Below are 24,220 nucleotides of genomic sequence, written 5' to 3' on the forward strand. Positions count from 1 at the left end.
AACAATACAAAACATCTCCCAAAAATTTACATAATAAATTGATTACAAAAGCTGGCTTTAATCTTGGTGTACACACTATGCTCTATACAGATGGATAAATTACTTAAATCTCCACAATCCAAAGCTTTTTTTTTCTTTAAAAAGGAAAAATGAAAAACAAAAAATCCCCCAAAATTAGATTAAGCATATTTAAATATCATCCCAAAATCCTAGCCACCAAACAAGATTAGATGCACCAAATTCCAACAATTTTTCATTATCATGTTAGTATAAACTCCACTAAATCCCCAGTAACCAGACAAGATTCTTGTCGAACCTCCGCAACCCGAAAAGCATTAGGAGGAGAATTATCATTCTTGACTTACATATATATGGGGTGTGTTAGATATAAATATAAATTGAGCCTTTAACTATTAGCCTAAACTCTTATTTCAATTGGTTCCATGACAGAACTCGCTTCTGTACTGTAAAATGAATCTTCAGGGATTCCATAAACATTACCATCCTTTTCTTCATCCCACTTAAGAACCTCCCTTATGTACTTGAATGCCTCATCGACGGAGGCACGTTCCCGTGCTCTGGCCTGCCACACAAACAACTTCTCGCCGGTAATTGAAGAGTATAAATCCTTGAACTTTTTTGCAACATAGTAGTAAGCTTGGTGAGCCAGGGTTTCATTGTTGTGGTCAGCTTTTAAAGGGCTAAAATCTCTAAACCACTCACAAGTGGATAGATGAACTCGGTTGATCTTGTCTTCGAATGCGTCGTATTTATTCAGCAAAAGCACAAAAGGAGTGTCCCTAAAACATGGGTGCCTGACTAAGTTCTCAAACAGGTCCCTGCAAGCCAGCATTTTATTAGTAAGAAAACCTGACCCAGAGGCCCATACCTGATCATAGTCGCTCAGTGCAACGCAGAAGATTATTGCTCTCACATCTTCAAACATTTGCAACCATTTGCAACCCTCATGCAATCCTTTGGAACTTGTCCGAATTAGTTGGTATCTGGGCATATAAAGTTCCATTATGAAATGTTTAACATCGAGCTGAACTGCAAGTAAAAATCGAATGAAAAGAACAAAGATCTTTACTTGGTAAAGGAAGGTTGACGGTCGAAGTCTTCATTGTATATTTCGGACATGGGGCTTATGTCATCAAAACAGAAATCCATGAAAGTGAGCCCATTGCTCTGGGTGACCCCTTCAGCATATAATATGTCCCTTTCCGAAGGTTCATACTCATTGCTTGATATTTCAACAGCCTGCGTTAAAGGAAAAACAATAAACATCAGCATATGCAAGTTTGACTATTGAATGGATAATTCTACAATTTGACCCACAGCAAAAATAAAATGGCACTTCAAGAAGTTTCTGCCATCAATATGTAAGAGGGTTTGCATTTCGAGCTAATTTATATACTTTAGAAAAAGGATAAAAATAGAAGACCAAAAACGAAAATAACTGTTCTAAAGCAGATCAAGGAAATTGCCAGCCAAATGTGGCATGCTTGGGAATTTATATGATGTTAGTTATTATTAAGCATTATATTAAAATATCTTTCCAAATAATTCAAAACTAATCGAAATTACTAGTCCATCCTTGCATCTAAAGAATGAATTATTTAATCCTAATTGTTTGATTTCATCAACTTAATAGACCACCTTACATCCATCAAAAGATTATATGGCTATGCGCTCGATCTCTCACGACTATCTTATGAGTTTCACATGTGGTTTCCCTTCTCCCTCATGGCTTTGAAAATAAAGGGGATATAGTAGTAGAGACCAAACCGGAATAAAAGGTAAATATGGCAAAACTTGAAAAGATTGAAACAAACCTCTAGAAATAACATGATTATGCTCGTATAATTATTTTCTGCATTGGGGTTTTCTTGTTTCCTTTCTTATTTTCATCTTAAGTTCGATTTTTGACTTCTTGCCATGCCTTCGGTACAACATTATAGCATAAAGGTTCACTTATATCTCACTTATCTACAAGGCATCTCTGAATTTGTCCTAGACGTCACAAGGTTTAAAGCAGCAAAATCATTTTCTGAGACATCCATGCTCATTATCTTTCATGCCTCTCTTTTCTAACAATGACAAGAATTCGTCAGAAGAAATTTACCCTTTTCTTGTTTTACTAGAGTTTCTCTTCAAAGAAATTGTCCTTTCAAACAGCTAGAAGAGGAATTAAATTGAGAAAATAAATCTTCATGCTATGGTATCATCTGCTTTTGGAACTAGAAATTCTATGGATGGCATCCACCATATAGGAACACCATATGGGAAAAAGGAAAGAAGATCTCGTTCCATGAAAAGGTGTTATCATACTGCAACAAACGTTTAGGTCTTTTAGCTAAAGTTTAAGGATTTATTCTATTTAATGTTTTCAAATTATTTGGGAAGTTACATTATTCAAAGAGTTTAACTGGAAGTTATATTGTTTAGGAAGGAGTCTTATTATTTAAGTTATGAGCCCTTCTAAATAAAAATTCCTTGTGTAACTGGGATCCTATTCAATAAAACTAATCATGAATTCTCAGTCAAACAAAAAATTAAGGGAGTTTGGGTGATCTCTTATAAATCACCCTTGAGTTGAGCTTCAAAGAACAGAAAAACAAGGGAAATCAAGGATGTTGTTGCAAAAAAAAAAACCTGTGGCGAGGAGAGTTAAACTTTACAGGAAAGCGGAAAATATAATATCTAACACACAATCATTAGATACAAACTTCGAAATTCCGTAAGTATGACAAATGTGACTGCAAATAAAATTTATAATAACTGCTTTGTTTTAAACAATGATAAAAGTAAAGAGCCTTAAGGCATACCTGATCTAGAAAATACTTGGCAACATCAGGAAGATTCAATTCCTCCCTTCTCTTGTATGTTTCCTGAATAGCGTCATCCTTCCAGACCTCATCAACTATAGAAGCATACTCTCTTGTTGCAGCAGGGAAAAAGTTATCCAAGTCTCCAGAAGCCATGATATCAAGTAACCAGTCAGAAAAATGCTTCAACTTCTGGTTTATGGAGTAGATACACCGCTGACTTGCTTCAACTCCTGTTTGCCCAAGAATTAATCACTCCAACCACTTAACAGCTTCCTCTCTCTCTCTCTCTCATATATGCCTATAGACTCACAGACACGTGTGCTAATCTATTTACATTTTTAAGATGAAATGCCCTTTTCAAAGGAGAAATTCCAATTATAGCACATATGGAAAAACAAACTCTGAAATAAAAAACAGTAAAGAACTAATTAGAGAATTTTCTTTCAATTATTATGGCAGAGTAATATATTTACAAATGAAACTTAGCAACTCCAGCTTTACTGATTGATTCCAAAGAAATCTAGAGCAGACATCAACTGAATAGCAGATAATATATTTCAAGTAAAATTTCACAATTAGAATGAAGCAGAGTTAGCATGAACGACGTCATATATACTTGGGAAGAGATCTCAAACAAAAGATGATCATCAAGCAGCTGCTGTTCTCAAAATTTACTGAGTCAGTTTGCCGCTTTCATATGGTCTTGCCAAACCTACTATTTAGTGAAAAAGTCTCTTGTTTGATGCCAAATTTCATTTGGTATAATAAAAATGAAGAAAAAATAAATTCTATAAGAAGTTGGTGCTTCTTTACAAAATGATTCCGATTGTGAAAATTCTTCCCCACTCTAGATGAGTTTTTTGTTACTCTTGTTCTTTCTTGTGACTTCAGAAATAAGGGGCATGAAGCTGAATGCATGGAGGAATCTCACTATAAACTATATATATATATATATATATATGGAATGAACTAGTATGACTTTTTTGCGGTTGTCATAGGGATATATGCCTCAACCATGAACTAGTATGATTTTTCTGTTTCTCTTCTCTCCACCATGACTAGCTACTTCCTGTACTCTTTTTCCAATTGTAGTTTCTCCTTTCTTTTCTTCTTTTTAATTTCTAATCTATGCTGCTGTTGAATTATTGTCAGATTAGGTGGATTTGTGCAGCTTGTTTTCTTTTTCAAACAGAAAATAAATATTCTTGAGTTGATCTATATGAGTTGTAAGCTTGGCATGCATCAAATATTACACCTAGTTAAGATGGTCAAGTATCATGTTTCTTCCCCTTTATAAATTTCTAACTTCAAATAGTATATACTCTTTAGCATAAATTGTATGATGATAATCAGAACAGAGGCTAGTTGTAGAATTATCTGAAGTACGTCTCTATCTAATCAAGCTAGGATAAAAGTATGTGTATCTACTCATATCAAATAATACAAATGATTTGATATGCAACTTTAGTGAGAAAGTTCTAAAGAGAGGAACTTAACGTGGTAAGCAACATATTGATCGAGGGAGCTAGAACACCAAAATTGTGTAGCCCATGTATCTGAAGGAATTCAAGAATTCATTAGAAAGAAGTATTAAAAGCCTCAGCTATTACGCAGCACAACCATGTTCCTTGTTTTGAGGATGTAGATGCTTATGGAATTGATGAATAAATAAATAAAATAAACTAAAATAAAAGAAGAAGATTAAGGGAATAAGCACTAGCTCTGTTAACATGTATTTTATCTAGTTGTTTAGGTATCTTCAATTTTATTTTGGTTATTATAAATTGTACCACTGAGAGGAAAATGACTGTATTCTCCACTCTCTACTTCTCTTTCTTATTAAAAAATTATTTTCCAAAACCAAAAGAAAAAAGCTGAAATAAACTAGTAGTTCTCACACCTGAAAGAGATTCTCCATCATTCATGGAAGCAGTTTCATTTTCCATCAAAGTTTCTTCTTCAAAGCTCTCCCGTCCTTCAAGTAATATACTTAGGTATTTGTACAAATTACTTTGAATCATAATCTTGATGTTCTGCAAGTCTTCTGAAGTGAATCTATTCCCATACAGAAATTTTGCCTGATCCACTGAAAGAAAATATATCAATAAATCTGAGAGAAAAAATTCTAAACACAGAGAAGAGAAATAATAAAAGAGACAGGGTATGAAATAAATGAAATATGGAGATGAGCTTTATTAAATCGATTAAGGAAGGAGGAAGAACAACCAGGAAGGAGAACATTCCCTCTCTCAATGAGAGCCCTGCCGAAGCAGAATACAAAATTGCCTACGTTCTCATAACAAACTAACCTCTATATAACAGCTAACTCTTCCCTAGGAATAAGTAACCTTTTCCCTATGTACCCTGGGAATAACTAACTTGCCAGCTAGCTAATTGGGCCCCTTGGCCATCTATTTATTTCTGCAGACATATACCCTTAGCTCCCTTGGCCCATTTGTGTTGTATTGAAGGATTGCACCATTGTTAGAAACTACTCTGACTATGTCTGATGATTCCCATTTGTAACATCTCCTCAATCTGCCTCTGAATCTCTTCTATGTGCGTATATCGGTAAGGCCTCACACTAACTGTGTCATGTCCCGGAAGGAGATTAATTGCATGATCGTGTGATCTTCGTGGAGGCAGCCCTGTTAGAGGCTCAAAAACAACATAGAATTGCTGAAGCAATTTATCTAGCTCAATCACTTGAGCTTGGGACAAATCAATCTCTGCACTGAGGTTAGATTCAAGAGCTATTGTATCCCCACGCATTAGCTTCAGGGTGTCACCTTCCAACCAGTGGTGAAGAGTTGATAGTTCATTCTGAGACACCCTAGTTCCCTGTAACTCAACTGGCTGCCCAGCAAACTGAAATTTCATCCACTATTTTTCCCAGTTGTGAATCACCTCCTCAAGTGTACTCAACCAAGCCATACCAAGAACCATATCCAACGGACCCAAATCGAGCACCAATGCCTCCAACTTAAACTCTCATTCCCCAAACTGAATATCAATAGGAGAAAAACACTCCTGGACAGAAATCAACAAGACGATCGGAATCCCACATAAGGCCCCCTGCAATTTCAGTGTCTGTGGTGGTGGTGTAACATCGCTGCTCATAGGCAAAAGCTCAATGGAATTGCATTACCCTTCTTGGAGTTGTTCGTCTTCAATGGTTCCCCCACTATGATCGACCCAAACTACCTCGACTTCTAGATGCATTCTCTTCCACCATTAAACGTAACTCTCCCACGTTGCACCAATGTTGTGGATTATAGGGCCACACACATTTAAAATATAGTCCTTTTCACTAACGCTCCTCAAGTTCCTTCAAGGAAAGATGTCTAATTCCTCTGTTTCAATTAGGTTTTGCTGGATTAGATGGGGGAATGCTTGGAGCAAGTAAAGCGCAAATTGGTGGAGCATTAATGGGTGGATTCAACCCTGGCCCATATCACTGTCGTTGCGGGCGGGTTAACCCAAATCTTTAGGACGTCGAGCCTGCCTCCAAGTATAAGACATCACGTGAGCAGCACCCATGTGATTCCCTATCTCCTTCATTCCAGATTTCACACCTAGAGGTGTAAATGTTCTTTTAGCGTTTCTAGCAAGTTCCATGGCTGCCTCGTAAGGATTTGGCACCGGTTACCAGAAAATCGCTGGACGAGCTTAACTTTGAATTGTTCTCAGGAAATTGGTGGGTCGTCCCGGAGGATACGAGCGAACCAAGTGACAGTGGCACCTGACATATACATACGGGGCTGTGTTTGGTGAACCTCAAAATACATCTCAGCCTTGGTGATCCATTCTCGAGGATCAGGACACATGAACTCCGGAAGCTTCACCTTGGGCAAGACGATCATTCCGCCATTGTAATGATTAGGTCGAATAAAACCATCTAACATGGGATGTTGGGGTTCGTTGTGCCCTGTATTTTGCGGTGATGAAATCTGGTGAGTGGTTGGTTCTTCTTCATGAGATTGTTTATCTGGTCGATTTTTGTTGTTCGCTTCCCGTCGATCAACCTTAACAACCACCATTTCCATGGTATTTTTTAACCCTCCCATTTCTTCTTCTTGCTTTGTAACTCAAGTCTGCAGATCTATCTGTGACTACAATATCGTTCGAATAATGCAAATCGTTCCCCATTGACGGCAACGGAGAATGAGAGAAAATATTCCCAAATACTGAGATGAGCTTTATTAAATTGATTAAGGAAGGAGGAAGAAACAACCATGAAGGAGAACCTTCCCTCTCTCAATGAGAGACCTGCAAAAGCAGAATACAAATACAAAATTGCCTACCTTCTCATAACAAACTAACCTCTATATAACAGCTCACTCTTCCCTAGGAATAACTAACATTTTCCCTATGTACCCCTGGAAATAACTAACTTGCCAGCTAGCTAATTGGGCCCCTTGGCCATCTGTTTGTTTCAGCAAACATATACCCTTAGCTCGCTTGGCCCATTTGTGTTGTCTTGAAGGATTGCATCATTGTATTATCTCTATCAAAATGATTCTGGCATGCTAACAAATTGAAGGTATCAGCAAACTGTCTCCAAACTAATATAACAATTAAAAACATAAATGTTTGTTAACGAATACTTGACAGTATCAATGGATTGTCCTATACTCAACTGCTATCACATTCGGAGATAAATTACTATGGAAATTTTAATTTTACCAACATCCAACCTATGTAACTCTCATTAATAACGTGGTAAATTACACATGACCGAAAGTTTCCAGCAAGGTAACAGGATCCCTGATAGAAACAGAAATAGAAACACAGAACAAGTAAAGAAATAGAGAATTGTATTGATGAATTTGTATGAAATAAACAGAAAAGGAAAGATAGAATAAGCTGAGAGTGACCTCAAACTCCTTCAGGAAGTTGAACTTCCCTCTCTCCTTAGAGTCAAACACACAAATGCTGCTTACTAACATAATTCTTTTCATCCCCTTCTTACCCTCCATATTACTATATTTATACTAAATACAACTCTCTCTTCACTAACCAGACCCTAAACGATGTGTCCCTCAATTCCAATATTACCCTTTATGCCTATTAGCATATTCTCTATCATTATCCACTCCTTCAAAACAGTCTTGTCCTCAAGACTGTAGCTATATATTTCTCTCTGATCGCAACCAGCGTTGAGATGGGATAGAGTGCACCCAAGATCCTCCATGAAGCTTGAATTTGTCCTTCTGTCATCAATAACACCCCAATTTGCTTCTTGATTGCACTCATGGCAAGATAAGGAAGAAATTTAGCTTCCAGGTCAATTAGTAGCTTGTAGTCCTCATAGGATTGGGTCATCCACACAGCAACATGAACAACTAATTCATACCATGCAAAGGTAAACAGTACTGAAAGCTTGGCAATTTTAACAAGTAGTCCTCTTCAATACATCAAACATGACTTCTAAAACAACACTTCTAACTTTATTCTTTGTAGCAGATGTCAAACCTCCCATTAACAAAGTAAGCAAAAATTGCTCGATCATCATCACATTGGTGTTCTTCATCTCACTATGAATATCCTTGAATGCATCAATATAGGAGCAATCCTTTGTCAATTGATCCTTCCTTAAAAAAGTGAGACCACGGGCTCCCAACTGATATTGGAAGACCAAATATTATTGGCAAGCTCCTTGTCATCTCAAACTTTCTAAATTGATTGGATCAATCTACAATTTCTATTGATTCTTCGTGTTTGGGTATTAAGAGAAGGACAATCCAGTAAATAGGAGAACTGCCCTATGGAAATATTTTCAGCAGTGAAATAAAATTTGGATTGAATTTTCTCGAAGAGGTTTTGGGTTGGGTTGGGTTGTCTTGAAACATGTTATTAAGAATAGAGCTCCACATGGAGATGCATGTAGTGCATATGGGTCCCAATTTATGTTCATGCAACACTTTTTCCCCTGGTTGAATACCACTCTGCCAACATGTTAGTCCCACTATCTAAAAAAGTAGTATAGGCTTACCTTGAGTGGTCATTTCCAACACAATTAACTCTCTAATTTCACGATCCAGAATTTTTCCTTTGATTTCGCCAACCACCACATTGTAGAACGCAACATCTTCCACCCCATAGGCATTTTAATTCTTGGACACCAGAGATACACAATTTGATACCATAAACCATTCGGTCTTGTACCTCCTAAAATGATAATACCTAATTGAATCATGTGTCTGACCTGTGTCATCAAAGATTGGTGTAGGAGCTATTACAGACACGTAATTGGCAATCACATGAAGGAAGAAGCAGTGCAAAGTATTCCGTCTGTACCAATTGACGTCCACCCTTTTGTTGTAACATCACTAGCCACTGATTGACGCTTGGGTAGTTCAATGACTCCACTTATTTTCTCTTTAGACACATAATACCCAATAGAACCAGGCGAATCGGGGCTACTTGATTCTGCGGAAAACTGGGCTTGACCCGTATCCATATAAAATGGGTTCCATGTGTCTATGTAAGCAAACTGCAAAACACCTTTGTGTTGAATCCCTGAGAACAACAATCTCACTTCCTGGCATAATAATATAATACCGTCTCCGGGGAGCGAATCATATGTGAACAAAAATCTGAAGGCATTTCAAAGGTGCGAAAACCAGTTGCAGTTTTATTAAAGCCACCGCCTATTTCTTTCATAGGAGAAAAGACAGTTGCGACCTCAAACTCCCTCAGGAAGATGAACTTCACTCCCTGTTCAACCAAACACACAAATGGTGCTTACTAACATAATTCTTTTCATTCCCTTCTTACCCTCCATACTACTATACTTATACTAAATATAACTCTCTCCTCACTAACCAGACCCTAAACGATGTGCCCCTCAATTGCCATATTACCCTTGATGTCTATTAGCATATTCTCTATCAATCCCAAAGCACAAAAAAAAAAAAAAAAAAAAAAAACCGAAATACGCGCATTGCATAGAACACCAAAAGATCATCTTATGTATTCCAAAACACTAGCAGGAAACAAAATAATAAGAAAATCAAGTTCAAAACTATGAAACATGAGCCCACCTGCTTGAAGATCGTACTGGTTCCAGATCCTTCTAACCCTAATAACAGAAGTTTCTGGACCCTTCCTCCCTCAAAGGTAGTTGGATCTTCATTTGGGCCTGGTACAGGCAGCGAAAATAACGAACAAATGAAACGAGTAGATGCCTGCCTACCAAAAATTAAATGGCAACTGAATTAAATTTAAAAAAAAAAATGTTTAATCTAAGATTTGAATATAGTTATATGCAAATATTGTTCACAGATTACGAGAGAACCTTTCTCCATATGTTTCCTTTTATGTTATTTTGGCCTTCTTCTTCATAAGAGCCATCATCATACACCCAAAAATGTGTATCCCGGGGGCACTGCACCTTGGCCAGCTGAAATGAATGCCAATGAAAACAAAAATAAAGTTAAATGTTCCTGAGCCCATCAGCCCAACCAGATTATCACGATTAAATGATGCAACCACCACATTAAAAACAAAGTTACCCAAAGCTTTTTGCAAGTAGATGTTACAACCTAGGGTTTTGAGAACAGAATTTAGGAAGAAGAAGAAAATAGAGAGAATAGAAGTTGTATTAATTCTTTGATAAAATGCTAATACAGAAAAGTGACCTTTATATAGGAACATAATTGCTCAAGTTACTTAACAACTAAGAAATGACTAATACTTAACAACTAAGGAATTGACTAATACTTAGCAACTAAGGAATTGACCCATAATAACTGAAACAGAACCCTTCTCAACAATGCGAGTATTGAGAACCTTAGCAGGAAAGATATTCCACTCAGCATCTGTAATCGGTGGAAGAGTGGTAAAAGTAGGAATAGATGGATCCAAACGCTTCTTAAGAAGTGAAACATGAAAAATTGGATGAATTTTGCTGTTAGGAGGGAGTTGAAGCTTATAAGCCACTGAACCAATACGCTCCAGGATGAAGAAAGGACCATAATACTTAGCAAAGAGCTTTAAACAAATGCGAGTAGCAATGGTAGTCTGGCGATAAGGCTGTAGTTTAAGAAATACCATATCACCAACCTGAAACTGCCTATCAGTGCGCTTTTTGTCAGCAACTTGCTTCATGCGGTTCTGAGAAGAAGTGAGACATTCCTTTAAGAAAGTACTCATGTTCCCGAGCTTGAAGAAATTCTTCAACAGCAGCCACAGGGGAATTAGTATTAGGAACCACTGGTAATTGAGGCACCACTCCATCTAGAGCCTGATAAGGACTCATCTTAATGGCAGAATGATAACTGGAATTATATCAGTATTCAGCAAGACTAAGCCAGCTATACCACTTCTTAGGAGAAACAAAACACATACTGCGCAAATAATGCTCCAAGCATTGATTCAAACGCTCAGTCTGGCCATCACTCTGAGGATGATAGGCACTACTGAACCTAAGCTGAATACCCAGCAACTTCATTAACTCCTTCCAAAAACCACCAGTAAACACCTTATCTCTGTCAGAAACAATTGACTTAGGCAAGCCATGTAACTTGAAAACCTGATCCAGAAATGCCTTAGCAACAATAGAAGCATTGAAAGGATGAAGGAGAGGAATAAAATGACCAGACTTAGTAAAACGATCCACAACCACCAGAATAGTATCATACCCCCCAGATTTAGGTAATTTCTCCACAAAATCCATGGAAATGTCTTGCCAAGCACCCTGAGGGATAGTGAGGGGTTGCAAAAGACCAGGATAGGCTGAGTGGTCAGGCTTACACCTTAAACAAGTATCACAGGCAGCCACAAACATAGTAACATCCACCTTCATCTTAGGCCAGTAAAAATGCTGCTGAAGCCTAGTGAAAGTACATTTAACTCCAGAATGACCACCAATAGCTGAGCTGTGACACATAGCCACAAGTCTGGACCTAAGATCAGTACTGGAGCCAATATAAATCCTGTGTTTAACCCTTAGAATACCCTGTTGCAGAGTAAACTTAGAGTCAGTAGATGGCTGTATAGAGAGTTGTTGAATAAGGGTTGTTGCCTCTGCATCACCAGCATAGGAATGAGTTACTTCCTCCAACCAAGTAGGAATAACCACGGAAATAGCTCTGAGGGACATGGAGTCCTCCATTTGTCTAGAAAGAGCATCAGCAACTCTATTGTCTACACCCTTCTTATACTGAATGGTATATTCTAAGCCCAACAACTTAGATATGCCTTTGTGTTGCAAATAAGTATGGAGCTTCTGTTCTAACAGATGTTTTATACTTTCATGATCAGTCTTTATTATGAAGGATGTACCTTCCAAATAATGCCTCCACACAGTGCAAGCATGTAAAATAGCCAAGAGCTCTCTCTCATAGGCTGATAATGTCTGATTCCTAGGACTGAGGGTCTTAGACAAAAAAACAAATAGGTTTTCCTGCCTGCATAAGCACTGCACCAATACCAGAACCACTAGCATCGCATTCCAACACAAATGACTTGGTGAAATCAGGCATAGCTAAGACTGGAGCTTGAGTCATAGCATGTTTAAGCTGCAAAAATGCCTGATTAGCTTCTGTATTCCAGCAAAACTTATCCTTCTTTAATAACTCATTCAAAGGTCTACTAAGAACTCCATAATTCTGAATGAATCTCCTATAATATCCAGTTAAACCAAGAAACCCTCTCAATCCTTTCAAAGTAGAAGGAACTGGCCAATTCAACATGACTGAAATCTTACTAGGATCAGTAGCAACCCCTTCAGCTGATATAACATGACCTAAATAAGTGACAGCTGGAACAGCAATGTCACATTTAGATCCTTTAGCATACAACTGATTGGCAGATAGGAGTTGAAAGACTGAATCTAAATGCTGCAAATGTGTTTCCTCAGAAGCACTATAGATCAGAATGTCATCAAAAAATACTAACACAAACTTTCTGAGATAGGGCTGAAACACTGTATTCATCAAAGATTGAAATGTAGCTGGAGCATTGGTTAACCCAAATGGCATTACTAGAAACTCATAGTGACCAGAATGGGTCTTGAATGCAGTCTTTGGTATATCTGCTACTTTCATCCGAATTTGATGATATCCAGACCTCAGATCTAATTTGCTAAACACTTTTGCTCCTCTTAATTCATCAATCAGTTCCTGAATAACAGGAATAGGAAATTTGTCTTTCACAGTAACCTTGTTCAATTCCCTGAAATCAACACAAAAACGCCAAGTACCTTCCTTCTTCTTAACCAACAACACAGGAGAAGCATATGGACTAGTACTAGGCTGAATAATTCCACTTTCTAACATCTCAGCCACCATCTTCTCTATTTCATTCTTCTGATGAAATGAATATCTATAAGGCCTCACATTCACTGGTTCTTCTGTTTTAAGAGGTATGGCATGATCATGACCTCTATGGGGTGGTAAAGAACTAGGAGGAACAAATAGATGCTGGTATTTGGTAAGTAAAGGAAGATAAGGGGCTGGTGCTGGTGGTAAGTGTGAAAGAACATGGTTTGGAGGTTCAGGAGTAGGCTCTTGAACCGATATCAAAAATAGGGTAGAAGAAACCCCTTTCCAGCCTTTAGAGATCAACTTACCCATGGATTTAAGGGTAATTTGCTTCAATTTCACTTCCTTATCAAGCATGCCTTTGAGCTCCACTACCTTCCCTGCCTTATGCACTATAAGCATATTCTTGTCAAAATCAAAAGTGACTGGAGTATGCTTTCTCATCCAATCAGTTCCTAAAATCAAGTCATAGTCTCCCAACTCTAAGACTCTGAAATTGAAGGAAAATTCAGTTTGATTCATAGACCAAGCACAATCATTGCACTTAGATTTCACCAATAACTGTCTTCCATCAGCCACTGTGACTGTTGCAGGCTTCACTTTGACCAGAGGAAGCTTAACAGAGAGTGCAAAATTTGTATCAACAAAACTATGAGTACTACCACTATCAATTAAGATCTGTACTGGCCTCTTCTGCATTATGCCTTTCAACTTAATAGTACCACTAGCAACACCTCCTTCTAGAGCATGAATAGAAACTGAAATCTGCTCATTTTGTTCCTGCTCTACTTCCTCCTGAATTTCTTCCTCCACAACTTGTTCAGACTCTAACAGTTCATCTTCTACACTAACTTCAGCATTAATCAAGTTTAACTTCTTAGTGCTACATACATGACCACGAAAATATTTCTCATTACATTTCCAGCATAGTCCTGGGGTGCGTTTGGCTGTTTGTGAGTCATTAGTGGTATGTGGATGTGATTCAGGTGGTTTAGAGTTATAGGGGGTAAAATTTGTGGATTTTTGAGTACTGATGGGAGATCTGAATGTAGGTTTAGGTTTGAGCACTTCTATCATAGCATTAAACTGAGTTTCCTGAAATTTAGCTTGCTTAATTGCAGAATAAAGATCTACAGGTTGAAAAGATCTTACCGCAGAGCGTAATTCCGGCTTAAGTCCGGCGATAAATCCGTTCGTATAAAAAGCTTCAGTAATGGTTGGATAAAGCTTTTCCAACCGGAGTTTTACTTCCTCATATTTATCCTGGAATGCATCGACGGTAGAATTCTGCCGGAGATGTAGCAATTGCTCCACTGCATCTTGAATCGTGGTATCAGGAAAGCGCCGAACAATTTCTTCCACAAATTCCGGCCAAGTAACTCCAGAATGTGACGGACTCCAGTTTTTGTACCACTTCTCGGCCTTGCTTTGTAAAAACAAGCCGGCGAGATCAACTTTCCGATCATCCTGTACTTCGAAGATCTGGAAGTATTTTTCACATTTTCCGATCCAATTTTCCACTTCCGATCCGTCAAAGGACGGCAGCTCACATTTCGGCAACATCTGATTGAAGTACGGCGGTTTAGAAGCGTTGATTTCAGCTGTTTGAAAATTGGCGGGAGAACTGCCTAAAATTCCTTTTCCAGGATTCGAACTCGACGCGATTGTTGGCGACGGAGAAGGATTAGGCTCAGGATTTGGTTGAACGATTTTGGCGAGCATCGCCAAAGAATTCTGAAACAATTCCTCCAAGGCCTGATGCGAATTGATCTGATCTTTCCGAATTTGATGCTGATCTTTCATGAGCATCTCTGTTCGCGCCTGCTGAGCCAATTGCATTTCCTGGATCTGAACTTGCATTTGCTCCAATTTCTCAGCTGTATTCTCCAATCGCTCAAAGAATTTCGCCGTCAAATCCTTGATCTGTGTTTCCAATTGATCCATGGCTTCTCGGTTCCGTTGTTGTGCTGCTCTGGTTTTAACGAACGAATCGGTTACCATTCACCGGTTGGCCGGAGAATCGAATCTCTGATACCAATGTTACAACCTAGGGTTTTGAGAACAGAATTTAGGAAGAAGAAGAAAATAGAGAGAATAGAAGTTGTATTAATTCTTTGATAAAATGCTAATACAGAAAAGTGACCTTTATATAGGAACATAATTGCTCAAGTTACTTAACAACTAAGAAATGACTAATACTTAACAACTAAGGAATTGACTAATACTTAGCAACTAAGGAATTGACCCATAATAGAATTACTTATTACTTTCCCACCTTATTCCTCCTTTGATATGTAACAGTAGAACAACAACGCCAAAATGAATGAAATTTACAAAGCCTTAATTTTAGCCAACATGGCAATCGCTTTATGCATTAAATATAGAAAAATTAAGTGCCAATTGCCAAACTATGCCATTAGAGGGTGCAAAATAATTTAAAAGACGTACAGGCCTGAGTTCATATTATGTCTTCTTAATTGTATCTTACTTTTCTTAATTCATATTGTCCTCATTCTCAAGTAAGGAGCAAATAAGCTCTAATAAACTGATCTTGATCCCAATCTAGTTACACTCAGCATGGTACTAGAAGAAAAAATGACAAATATTGAAAAAAAAAAAAATCAAGCACATCTAGTTTAAAATTTCAATGCATCTGTAAAAATGTGTCAGGTATTAGATTGACTGGAGATTTAGAAAAGAATAGGGTTAAGAAATAGAGAAAGAGGGAGAAGAATAGAGTTAGAAAAGGAAAGAGAGTAGGAGAGTATTCATTGATAATCATCTGTGGCTTACAATAATAGGGTACACCTCCTATTAATAGCTGTACCAGCTATGAGGTGGCGGCAGTTACACTAAAGGACAAACTAGTACTATAGCCATAGTTATTAAAGGCGCATGGCGCACTAAGGCGCAAGGGGTCCTGGAGCCATGGCGCATGGCGTGCGCCATAGCGAGACAAGGCACACTTAAAAAAATAAAAATTAAAAAAATATAAAACTAAATCATGAAAATATCTTAAGCATAAATAAATTTTAAAATGCAAAATAAACCCCATATTAGAAAACTTCAAAGTTAGAATACTAATTCCTAAGTTCTACTCCTAATCAAAACTCTCCAAATCCATCACTCCTCATCATCACTGTCACACTCCTCGTCTAAGGCATCATCAAACTATTGATCATCAAACTCTTGAAGTTGAATTCCCTTTAGCTTCTTTCTTTCTGTTGTTTGAATCCGTTTGATGTGTTTTCTTTCTACAAAACTTCTTCCTCTTTTAATGACTCTCTCTTACTCTTCAAATGACTCTGTCTCTTCCTCTTCAAAGAGTCTCATCGTCTTCTACTTAGTTTAAAACCTATAATCTCTCTCCTTTTTAATACTTTTTGTTAATATAACATGTGTTCCATTCCAGATATATAAAGTAACTACCAAAAAACTGCCCATAACTGCCTCTAACTGCCAAGGCGCGCATTGGTGCGCCTTTGGCGCAAAATGGCGCACCAGGCGCGCGCCATGGCGATTGCGCCTCGCCATGGGGCTGCCATGGCGCTAAGGCCTGCGCCTGGTGCGCCATGCGCCATAGGCGCGTCTTTAATAACTATGACTATAGCTGAGTCACTAATGACAGCTACAACTGTAGGGAATACAAAAAGAATGATAACTATAAGGCCACCTATTTAGATAAGACAATAACAGAAATGAACATAAATAGAATTAGCTAGTCACTTATCTGCCCTCTACGTTTATACGTAGCAAAATGTCAGCAATTGCATCTCCCTCCCTCTCTCTTCAACGCGATCTATGACTTAATATGATCAAACGATAAGCTTTCAAGTTAAAGCTTTTGCTCTATGAGATTAAAATTAAAGCAAAACCACCTCACAGAATTAATAACCTACTCAAAAATTGCATGAAAGAAAAATGCATCAGATATTTATTACTGAATATCCTCTGCCTAAGCAACAGTATAAGAGGCGTGATCTAGTTCCTGGCTTAGTTCTAAGCAATTCAGTTAGTCGGTGTTTCAGCATTCAACCCCTAATGGCCAGAAGATACACAATTGTAATAATGTTGATGGTGCTGGTGATAATTATAAATATTATAATAATCATCATCAAAGTTCTTATGCCAAGATCGCATAATCACAATTCTTCTTGACTTTGGAGTTGACTACCAGGCAATAGTTTGATTTTACTTGTTTTAAGTATATGTATCGACTACCAATATTACTCATATACTCCTCCAAAAGGTCAGTGCAGCACTGGAAAATAACACTTCCAATTTTCAAAATGCTAAAGTAAAAAAGCCTGAGCAATTATTTGACAAAGAAAACCTACAAAGGCTATAACAAATTACGAAAGACTCATTCTTCACAAGAAAACAATAGACAAATGAATTGCATAATCTTTAGGATAGGGCGAATTGTATAATCTTTAGAATAGGGGAACGCCTTTTGGATTAAAATCCATATTGAACAATATAAGTACTTCGAGCTAGCACTACTAGGCGAGAAATTGCAGCACATGTAATAAACTTGTCATGAATTTATCTGGCAGTCTGCATGATCCCATTAAAAAAGTTAATAAACTTGTCAACAATAGTTCTTTTCCAATTTTCATTTCTTTCACCCATATACTGGTGGGCCAAATATAATCTCCTCAATCAATTAAAATTGGAGTTCCCCATTTGACCCTATTATTTAATTTATCATTTATCAAATAGGCTATGTTTGGTTTTCTCCAAAAATGGAGTTGAGACCAAATATGTCTCTTATACAAAAGTGCGAGTTAAAGTCATTTTCAAGACTTGGAAATATGATAGAAAAATCAAGAAAAGACAGTAAAACTAGACAAGATGAAAGAATATGACAATGAAGTTATTGATGAATGAGCACTAAAAATAAAGAATCACAACAATGTAACGCCCACCCAGGGGACTCCCGGTCCAAAAGCAGAAGGTCCTCATAACAAACAAAATACCGGCTACCTTAACTACAGTACCCTGCCCCTTATTTAATAGCCCCACTACAAACACTCTCGTACTGACCTAACCGATACTAACCAGCCACATGGTCACCCCGTTTGCCCTTTTTCCTTCTCTCATAAACCCTCCAAACTCTAGTCCCAGCCCTTTTAGGATTGTCCACTGCCTTTTTGTTAACAATGCCGCCCTCATAAAATTCTGTTTTGTCCTCAAGACTGAGACTCGGGAACTGGGCTTTGATATTGATCTCATCTTCCTAAGTAACTTCCTCAACACTGTGATGCTCCCATTTAATAAGCCACTGACTGATGTCCTCTCCATCTCGAGGTTCGTTGGCTAGTTTCAGCATCGACACTCTGCTGAACCTTGGATTTCTCAGGAAGCTGCAGCTCATAAGCAACAAGGCCGATGTGACACTTAACTTGAAAGGGACGGTAGAATCGACCTACAAGTTTCTGATTCACTCTATAAACCACATATTGTTGTTTATGCGGCCCCAATTTCAAAAAGACCCAATCTCCTTCCTCAAACATTAAGTCTTGTCTGTGTTTGTCAGCATTGCTTCTTGAGCTTTAGTCAAATTGAACTTTAATTGTGCCAAGGCCTCCTTCCGATCAATTAATTCTCTAGCTACACATTCCAATCACCTGGAATAAACTGAAACGGTGTCGGGGGGTTTCTTCCATAGACCACTTCAAAGGGGGACATACCGGTGGAATTGTGGAAGTATTGAACCCATATCCAGCCCAAGGAAGTATTGAACCCATATCCCAACAGCAAAGCATCTCAAATATGCTTCTAAACATCAATTGGTGACCTCCGTTTGCCCGTCCATCTCATTTGATAAGCGGATGACATCTTCAGGAATGTTCCCTGAAGCCTAAATAGCTCTATCCAGAATTTACTCATGAATATGGGGTCTGGTCACTGACAATCGCCTCAGGAATACCATGAAGACGTACCACCTCCTTGATAAAGGAGGCAATGCATTTAGCGGAATATGGGTGTTTAAGGAGTATGAAGTCAGCATATTTGCTCAGCCTATCAACCACTGCAAAGATCGGATCAAAGCCTTTCGATCTAGGGAGACCCGTGATGAAATAAGTAGACAACTCTTGTCAAACCACGTCTAGAATGTTAAGGGGTTATAACCCCACCAGCTGGTGCTAAGGTAGATGCCTTGAAACGTTGGCAAACGTTGTAATTTTTCACAAATCTCCTGAACAGACCTACTCATTCCTACGCAATAGATATTGGCTGCCAATCGACGATAGGTTCTGCAGAAACCCGAGTGACTGGGGCTGATGTCATCAATCTATTCTTGTAAAAGAGTACCCCATCCTTAGGCTGAAACCAAGGACGAGATTGTGGGTCGTTTTGTAAGTCAGTTTTTTTGACTTTGCACAAGTGTGTGTCCACCTCAACTTTGCTGATCAGTTTCGCCCTGTCTTCCCATAGCAGGTAAGAAACTATCAGTTGGGGACCATATTCAGTTTGCCCGCTTATAGAAGACTTCGAATTCGTAACCCAATTGTTTCGCGACCCAATTTTGTTGATCACAAGTGGTGATGCGCCGACTAAGAAGGTGCTTCAGACTTTTCCGGTTGGTAAAACGCTAGACTTTCTTCCTTGGAGGTATGTCCGCCAATGTTGGATTGCTAGAGCCAACCCCATGATCTCCTTATCGTAATGCGATTTGCCTAGAATTTTGCATCAAGATAGCCCCAACTCCCCTCCCAGAGGCGTCATATTCAATGTCAAAAATCTCCACAAAATTAGGCAAGGAAAAAACCAAAGAAGTAGTGCGCGCCACCTTTATTGCCTCGAACACTTGTTGGGAAATTTTGGTCCACCAGAATCGATCTTTCTTGGTCAATTCTGTCAAAGGCCTTGCAATTTCGTCGTAATCAGCGATAAATTTCCGATAGTATCCAATAAGACCGAGGAACCCTCTTGCTCCTTTTACGTTTTGCGGGACTGGCCACGATTTTACCGCTTCCACCTTTGCAAGATCCAAGGCAACACCCTCGCCGAAAATTATGCGGCTTAGATGCTCCACTGATCTACCCGCGAAGTGACATTTGCTAAAATTAGCCTCAAATTGATGGTTCTTTATAATGCCCAAGGTTACTTCTAGCTGCCTTCGATGAGTGTCCTAATCAGTCCTGAATATCCGAATATCATCGAAAAACACAAGGATGAATTTTCGTAAGTAGAGCCTGAAAACTTCATTCACTATGGCTGGAAACATTGCCGGAGCATTTGTCAAACCAAATCACATTATCAAGTATTTGTATTGACCATTGTGTGTCCGGAAAGCGGTTTCTTCAACATCTTCTTCCTTCATCAAAATCTGATGCAATCTTGATTTCAAGTCAACCTTAGAGAAATATTGTGACCCACGAAGCTCGTCAATGAGTTCATTCACAATTGAGATCAAGTATTTATCCGGTATGTTTACTTTATTTAAGGCTCGACAATGACACATAATGGCCATGAATCATCCCTCTTCTTAACCAATAGCATTGGGCTCGAATTGGCACTATAGCGGTATGGTCGGACGCAAATAGGGCCACTTCCTGGAATTGATGTGATGGCGTGGAAAATCTTTTTCACCGGTGGTAACCCTCTTGTTCTTGAAATACCATTTTATATTTCCTCTAGGTCCGTTTCAGATTCCCTTGTTGCTCTTCATCAAGTTCATGGCTCTTCTGAGGAAGATTATCCCCCCCCCCCCCAACTTGCACCCTGTTCCCGTCAACTTCTAACATACATTGGAGCAAAGATATTGTTTTGCTTCCCTTCTTCAAGTCCCCTACCGACTCGATCAACTGCCCCTTTTGCCAAAATTTCATTCTTCTTCACCCCCAATTCATGAGAAACCTCTCCCAAAGTTTGTAGCCATTCTATTCCCAAAATCAAATCTAGCTTCCCCAAATAAAAAATCAAGGCCCTAATTTGGCATTGTAAGGACCCCATACAGAAATCAATCAACGGATAGTGCTCTGCGATCTTAACTGTGTAAACTTGCCATAATTTTCCCGTTTTCGATTGTAGCCCCAGAGATCGCACCAAAGTTTTGGAAATAAAGTTATAGGTGGCTCCACCGTCATGTTTGGGAAGGGGACGAGGGTCGTTTGAGTAATAGACTTCTCGGCCTGCGTCCCTGTCTTCTCGGACTTCTCTTCTTGGCTCTCCCTCATGGGAATGACAGGGGATGAGACCCTCGGCCCTTCGGCTCCGAGGTCTTTCTAATGAAGCTTTGCCCAATGACCATCAGCTCTTGGAAGGATATTGGGGGATTTGTGTAGCATTTATGTTATCTCCACATTTAAATGTGACGAAGAAAAGTTTTGGATTCCTAATATGCCAAATAAGAGAGTCGAGATATATTCAATGATATAATCCCCTTAAATTTCCAGTGATTCAAATGCATAGCCTTAAAGGCAAACTTATGACGGTAGTGATAGAACATTTTCTAAAAGTATTAGCACAACCGAAAAGCTCTGGACGAGTCTATACATTATTAAAAGTATGTTTAAATGTAAAAAATGCGATAAGAAATCTCTTGTATGCCAAACAAGCTAATGGAGTTAAATTCAATAATACAATTTACTTTGATCTCCACTACATCAAATGCATGGCCCTAAATACAAACTTATAAAGGGAGGATTACAGAAATAATTTCTAAAACTATTAGCAAAGCCGAAAAGTTTCGAAAGAGGTTATCATCTATCCCTAAAAGCATCTCTTTGTAGTCAACTACAATGATTTTACAATATTTCTGAATTGTTTTTTTTTTTTTTTTTTTTTGATAACCTATATTTCTGAATTGTTAAGATCTCTAGTTTCACACTTAAATATATGAAGAACAACATTCCTTCATCGATTGAACTTCATGCTCAGTATTCAGAAGGAAAAATATCAACGTATATGCTTATTTGGATTACGGATATTCTCCTCTAAGCAGTAATGCTTTCTAGAAATAAACATATTGCAGCAGCCTAATTTTGGTTAGCCAAAAAATTATAGTCACTAAACTTTTGCTTTTCTTTGGTCTAGACCAAAGGTATCCTTCACATAATCATGATCCGGCCTTAGTCACAGCTAAGGCTCCTCACTCTTCTCTGAGGATGTATTAAGGGGCAAATGTATTTAGGGGAATCGAACATGATATCACTTCCCACAAACTCAATGTGAGCTACAACCAGTAGGTTATCACTAAACTTAATTGACAGACAAAAAAATTTAAAAATTTTGATGGAAAAAGCAATTAAAATACCTTCAAAATTAGGAGCTCAATATTGGTGATTTCTCGGCCATTTATGTGGACATCTGTCTTCCCTTTGCTTGCATTCCCTCTTAGCTTACCACCAATATTTAGTTTGGAACTAATTATCCTATCAGGCTTCTCTCCCTCCTGAAATTTAAACAAAAAATAAGTATAACAAAGAAGGAAGTCATTTCTGTATCGATTAAACACTTTTTTTCATTTATTTTGTTTTCACCTTTCCCCATAGTCCTGAATCCTTATCATACCAATACTTTCCAGGCTTCAAATTCTGAGGGGGGATACGACACCCTAAAACCTCAGCTAATTCCTCTTGCATGAGTGACCTCCCATTCATGATCAGTTGCCCGGGTCTCAGCTGATTGGCAGCGCACTCTTTCTCCGCCTTCATAATCTGTTTAATCTCAAAAGGACTGCAAACTTTTGCCAAAATCCTCGAACACTTGCCCAAAGTAGACCTCTTGGATTCATCTATGGAAAACCTAATGCAACTGAGACACTTCCTCCCTTCAGGCATCGATCCCATTGCCTTAAGCAAGCAATTGCTACAGTACCTCGCATCACAAACCAAACACGCCTCTCTCTCCTTAATCCTACTCTTTTTTCCACATCTACTGCAAACTCTTTTCTCCTTATATCCCCTTGGAACCATCGAAGATACTGGACCTACAGCATCATTAGGAGCACTCGACTGTGCCGATGAATATCCATCATCCTCTGTTTCAGAATCCCTGGGACTAGGAGTATTGGATTTCACTACATTAACATGCTTTCCTTCATTTTCCCCAATCGCCTTTTCATTACTTCAATCTGCGTCGACACTCGTCGATTCTTTAAGAATAAAACTGACACTACCGTTAGGGATGCCAATTGCTACCGTAGCCGCTGTGGGGCCATAGGTATATTGTCCGTCCTAATTTGTTACATAAAGAACACAGATAAATTTTAGTGGTTTGATTTTTAAAAATAAGTTAATGGTTAAAAGTTTGTAAACTTATTCTGTTAATAAATACAGAATAAATTGACTAACGATTAAAAAAAAGTTTAAAGAGAAAAAAAGTTAATTTTTTTCTTATATTTGTTTATTAATGTATGAAACTATTTCGATCTTCACCGGCATTGTTGACGCATAAGAAGATTTGCAATTTAAATGGAACAAAGCTCAGAAATAACGACGGAAATGAGAGGATTTTCGAAATGGGAGTTTTCTCTAGGTTTGCTTGTGTCCCATCATCTCTAAGAGTTGCCCCCTACTACTACAGGAAATGCTTTCTTATTGATTATATACTAATAAGATCATCTGTGTATTATTCACTATCATGTCCCTTTTGTAGATTGTATGTGAATATAATGGTTTGCCCCTATGATTGTGTTGTATATGTACCCCATATATCTCTGATATATGACTTATAAGGTGAATTATCTCTCTTGATTGCCTTACTTTCATAGGGTCAAGTGAGTGCCACACGGGTCTATCGGGTTGGCCCTATGACATTTGATAGGGGGTTTTAAGATTTGAGTGAAGTGGGTACTCAAGCACCCTCTAGATCCGTCTCTGAAAGCGGAAATAGGTTCTTTATTAATAGAGATGATAAAAAGACTCTTAGTGATTTGACTTTCCATCCTCAAATCTTAACTTAAAAACCAAACTAATAGGTCGTTAGAAATACTATTAGTCAAATGGGATTCGCATGAGTTGGTTCATGGGAAAGTGTACTAAGGTGCATGAGGATTATGGGATTGGGAATGCTTTGCATGACAAAGAAGGGGATGAGTTACTGGAATTATTATTTTGTGAAGGTAAGGATATGGGTGTTGGCATGTAGGCACTAAACTTTGGAGGAAAT

General features: G+C 38.3%; 1 protein-coding gene across 3 annotated transcripts; it reads right to left on the reverse strand.

Annotated features, from left to right (window-relative positions):
• LOC136201939 (extra-large guanine nucleotide-binding protein 3-like) lies at positions 1 to 23,293 on the reverse strand. Of its 3 annotated transcripts, XM_065992330.1 has the most exons (8): positions 22,591 to 23,293; positions 22,365 to 22,502; positions 10,132 to 10,236; positions 9,878 to 10,021; positions 4,732 to 4,909; positions 2,829 to 3,061; positions 1,091 to 1,260; positions 1 to 1,004 (listed from the first exon to the last, which is right to left on the reverse strand). In XM_065992330.1, exons 1-8 carry the CDS (start codon positions 23,023 to 23,025, stop codon positions 419 to 421), a joined length of 1,989 nt encoding a protein of 662 aa, XP_065848402.1. In that variant the 5' UTR covers positions 23,026 to 23,293; the 3' UTR covers positions 1 to 418. The 3 variants fall into 3 exon arrangements, 2 of the variants coding, with proteins under 2 accessions (XP_065848402.1, XP_065848403.1); XM_065992331.1 differs by lacking the exons at positions 9,878 to 10,021; positions 10,132 to 10,236; XR_010674213.1 differs by lacking the exons at positions 1 to 1,004; positions 1,091 to 1,260; positions 2,829 to 3,061; ... (1 more) ...; positions 9,878 to 10,021; positions 22,591 to 23,293 and adding an exon at positions 10,349 to 15,146 and having other exon boundaries at positions 10,145 to 10,236; positions 22,365 to 22,442.
• Between the last annotated feature and the right edge of the window lie 927 nt (positions 23,294 to 24,220).

Source organism: Euphorbia lathyris, chromosome 8, assembly GCF_963576675.1.
Source record: "Euphorbia lathyris chromosome 8, ddEupLath1.1, whole genome shotgun sequence".
Lineage (NCBI taxonomy): Eukaryota > Viridiplantae > Streptophyta > Magnoliopsida > Malpighiales > Euphorbiaceae > Euphorbia > Euphorbia lathyris.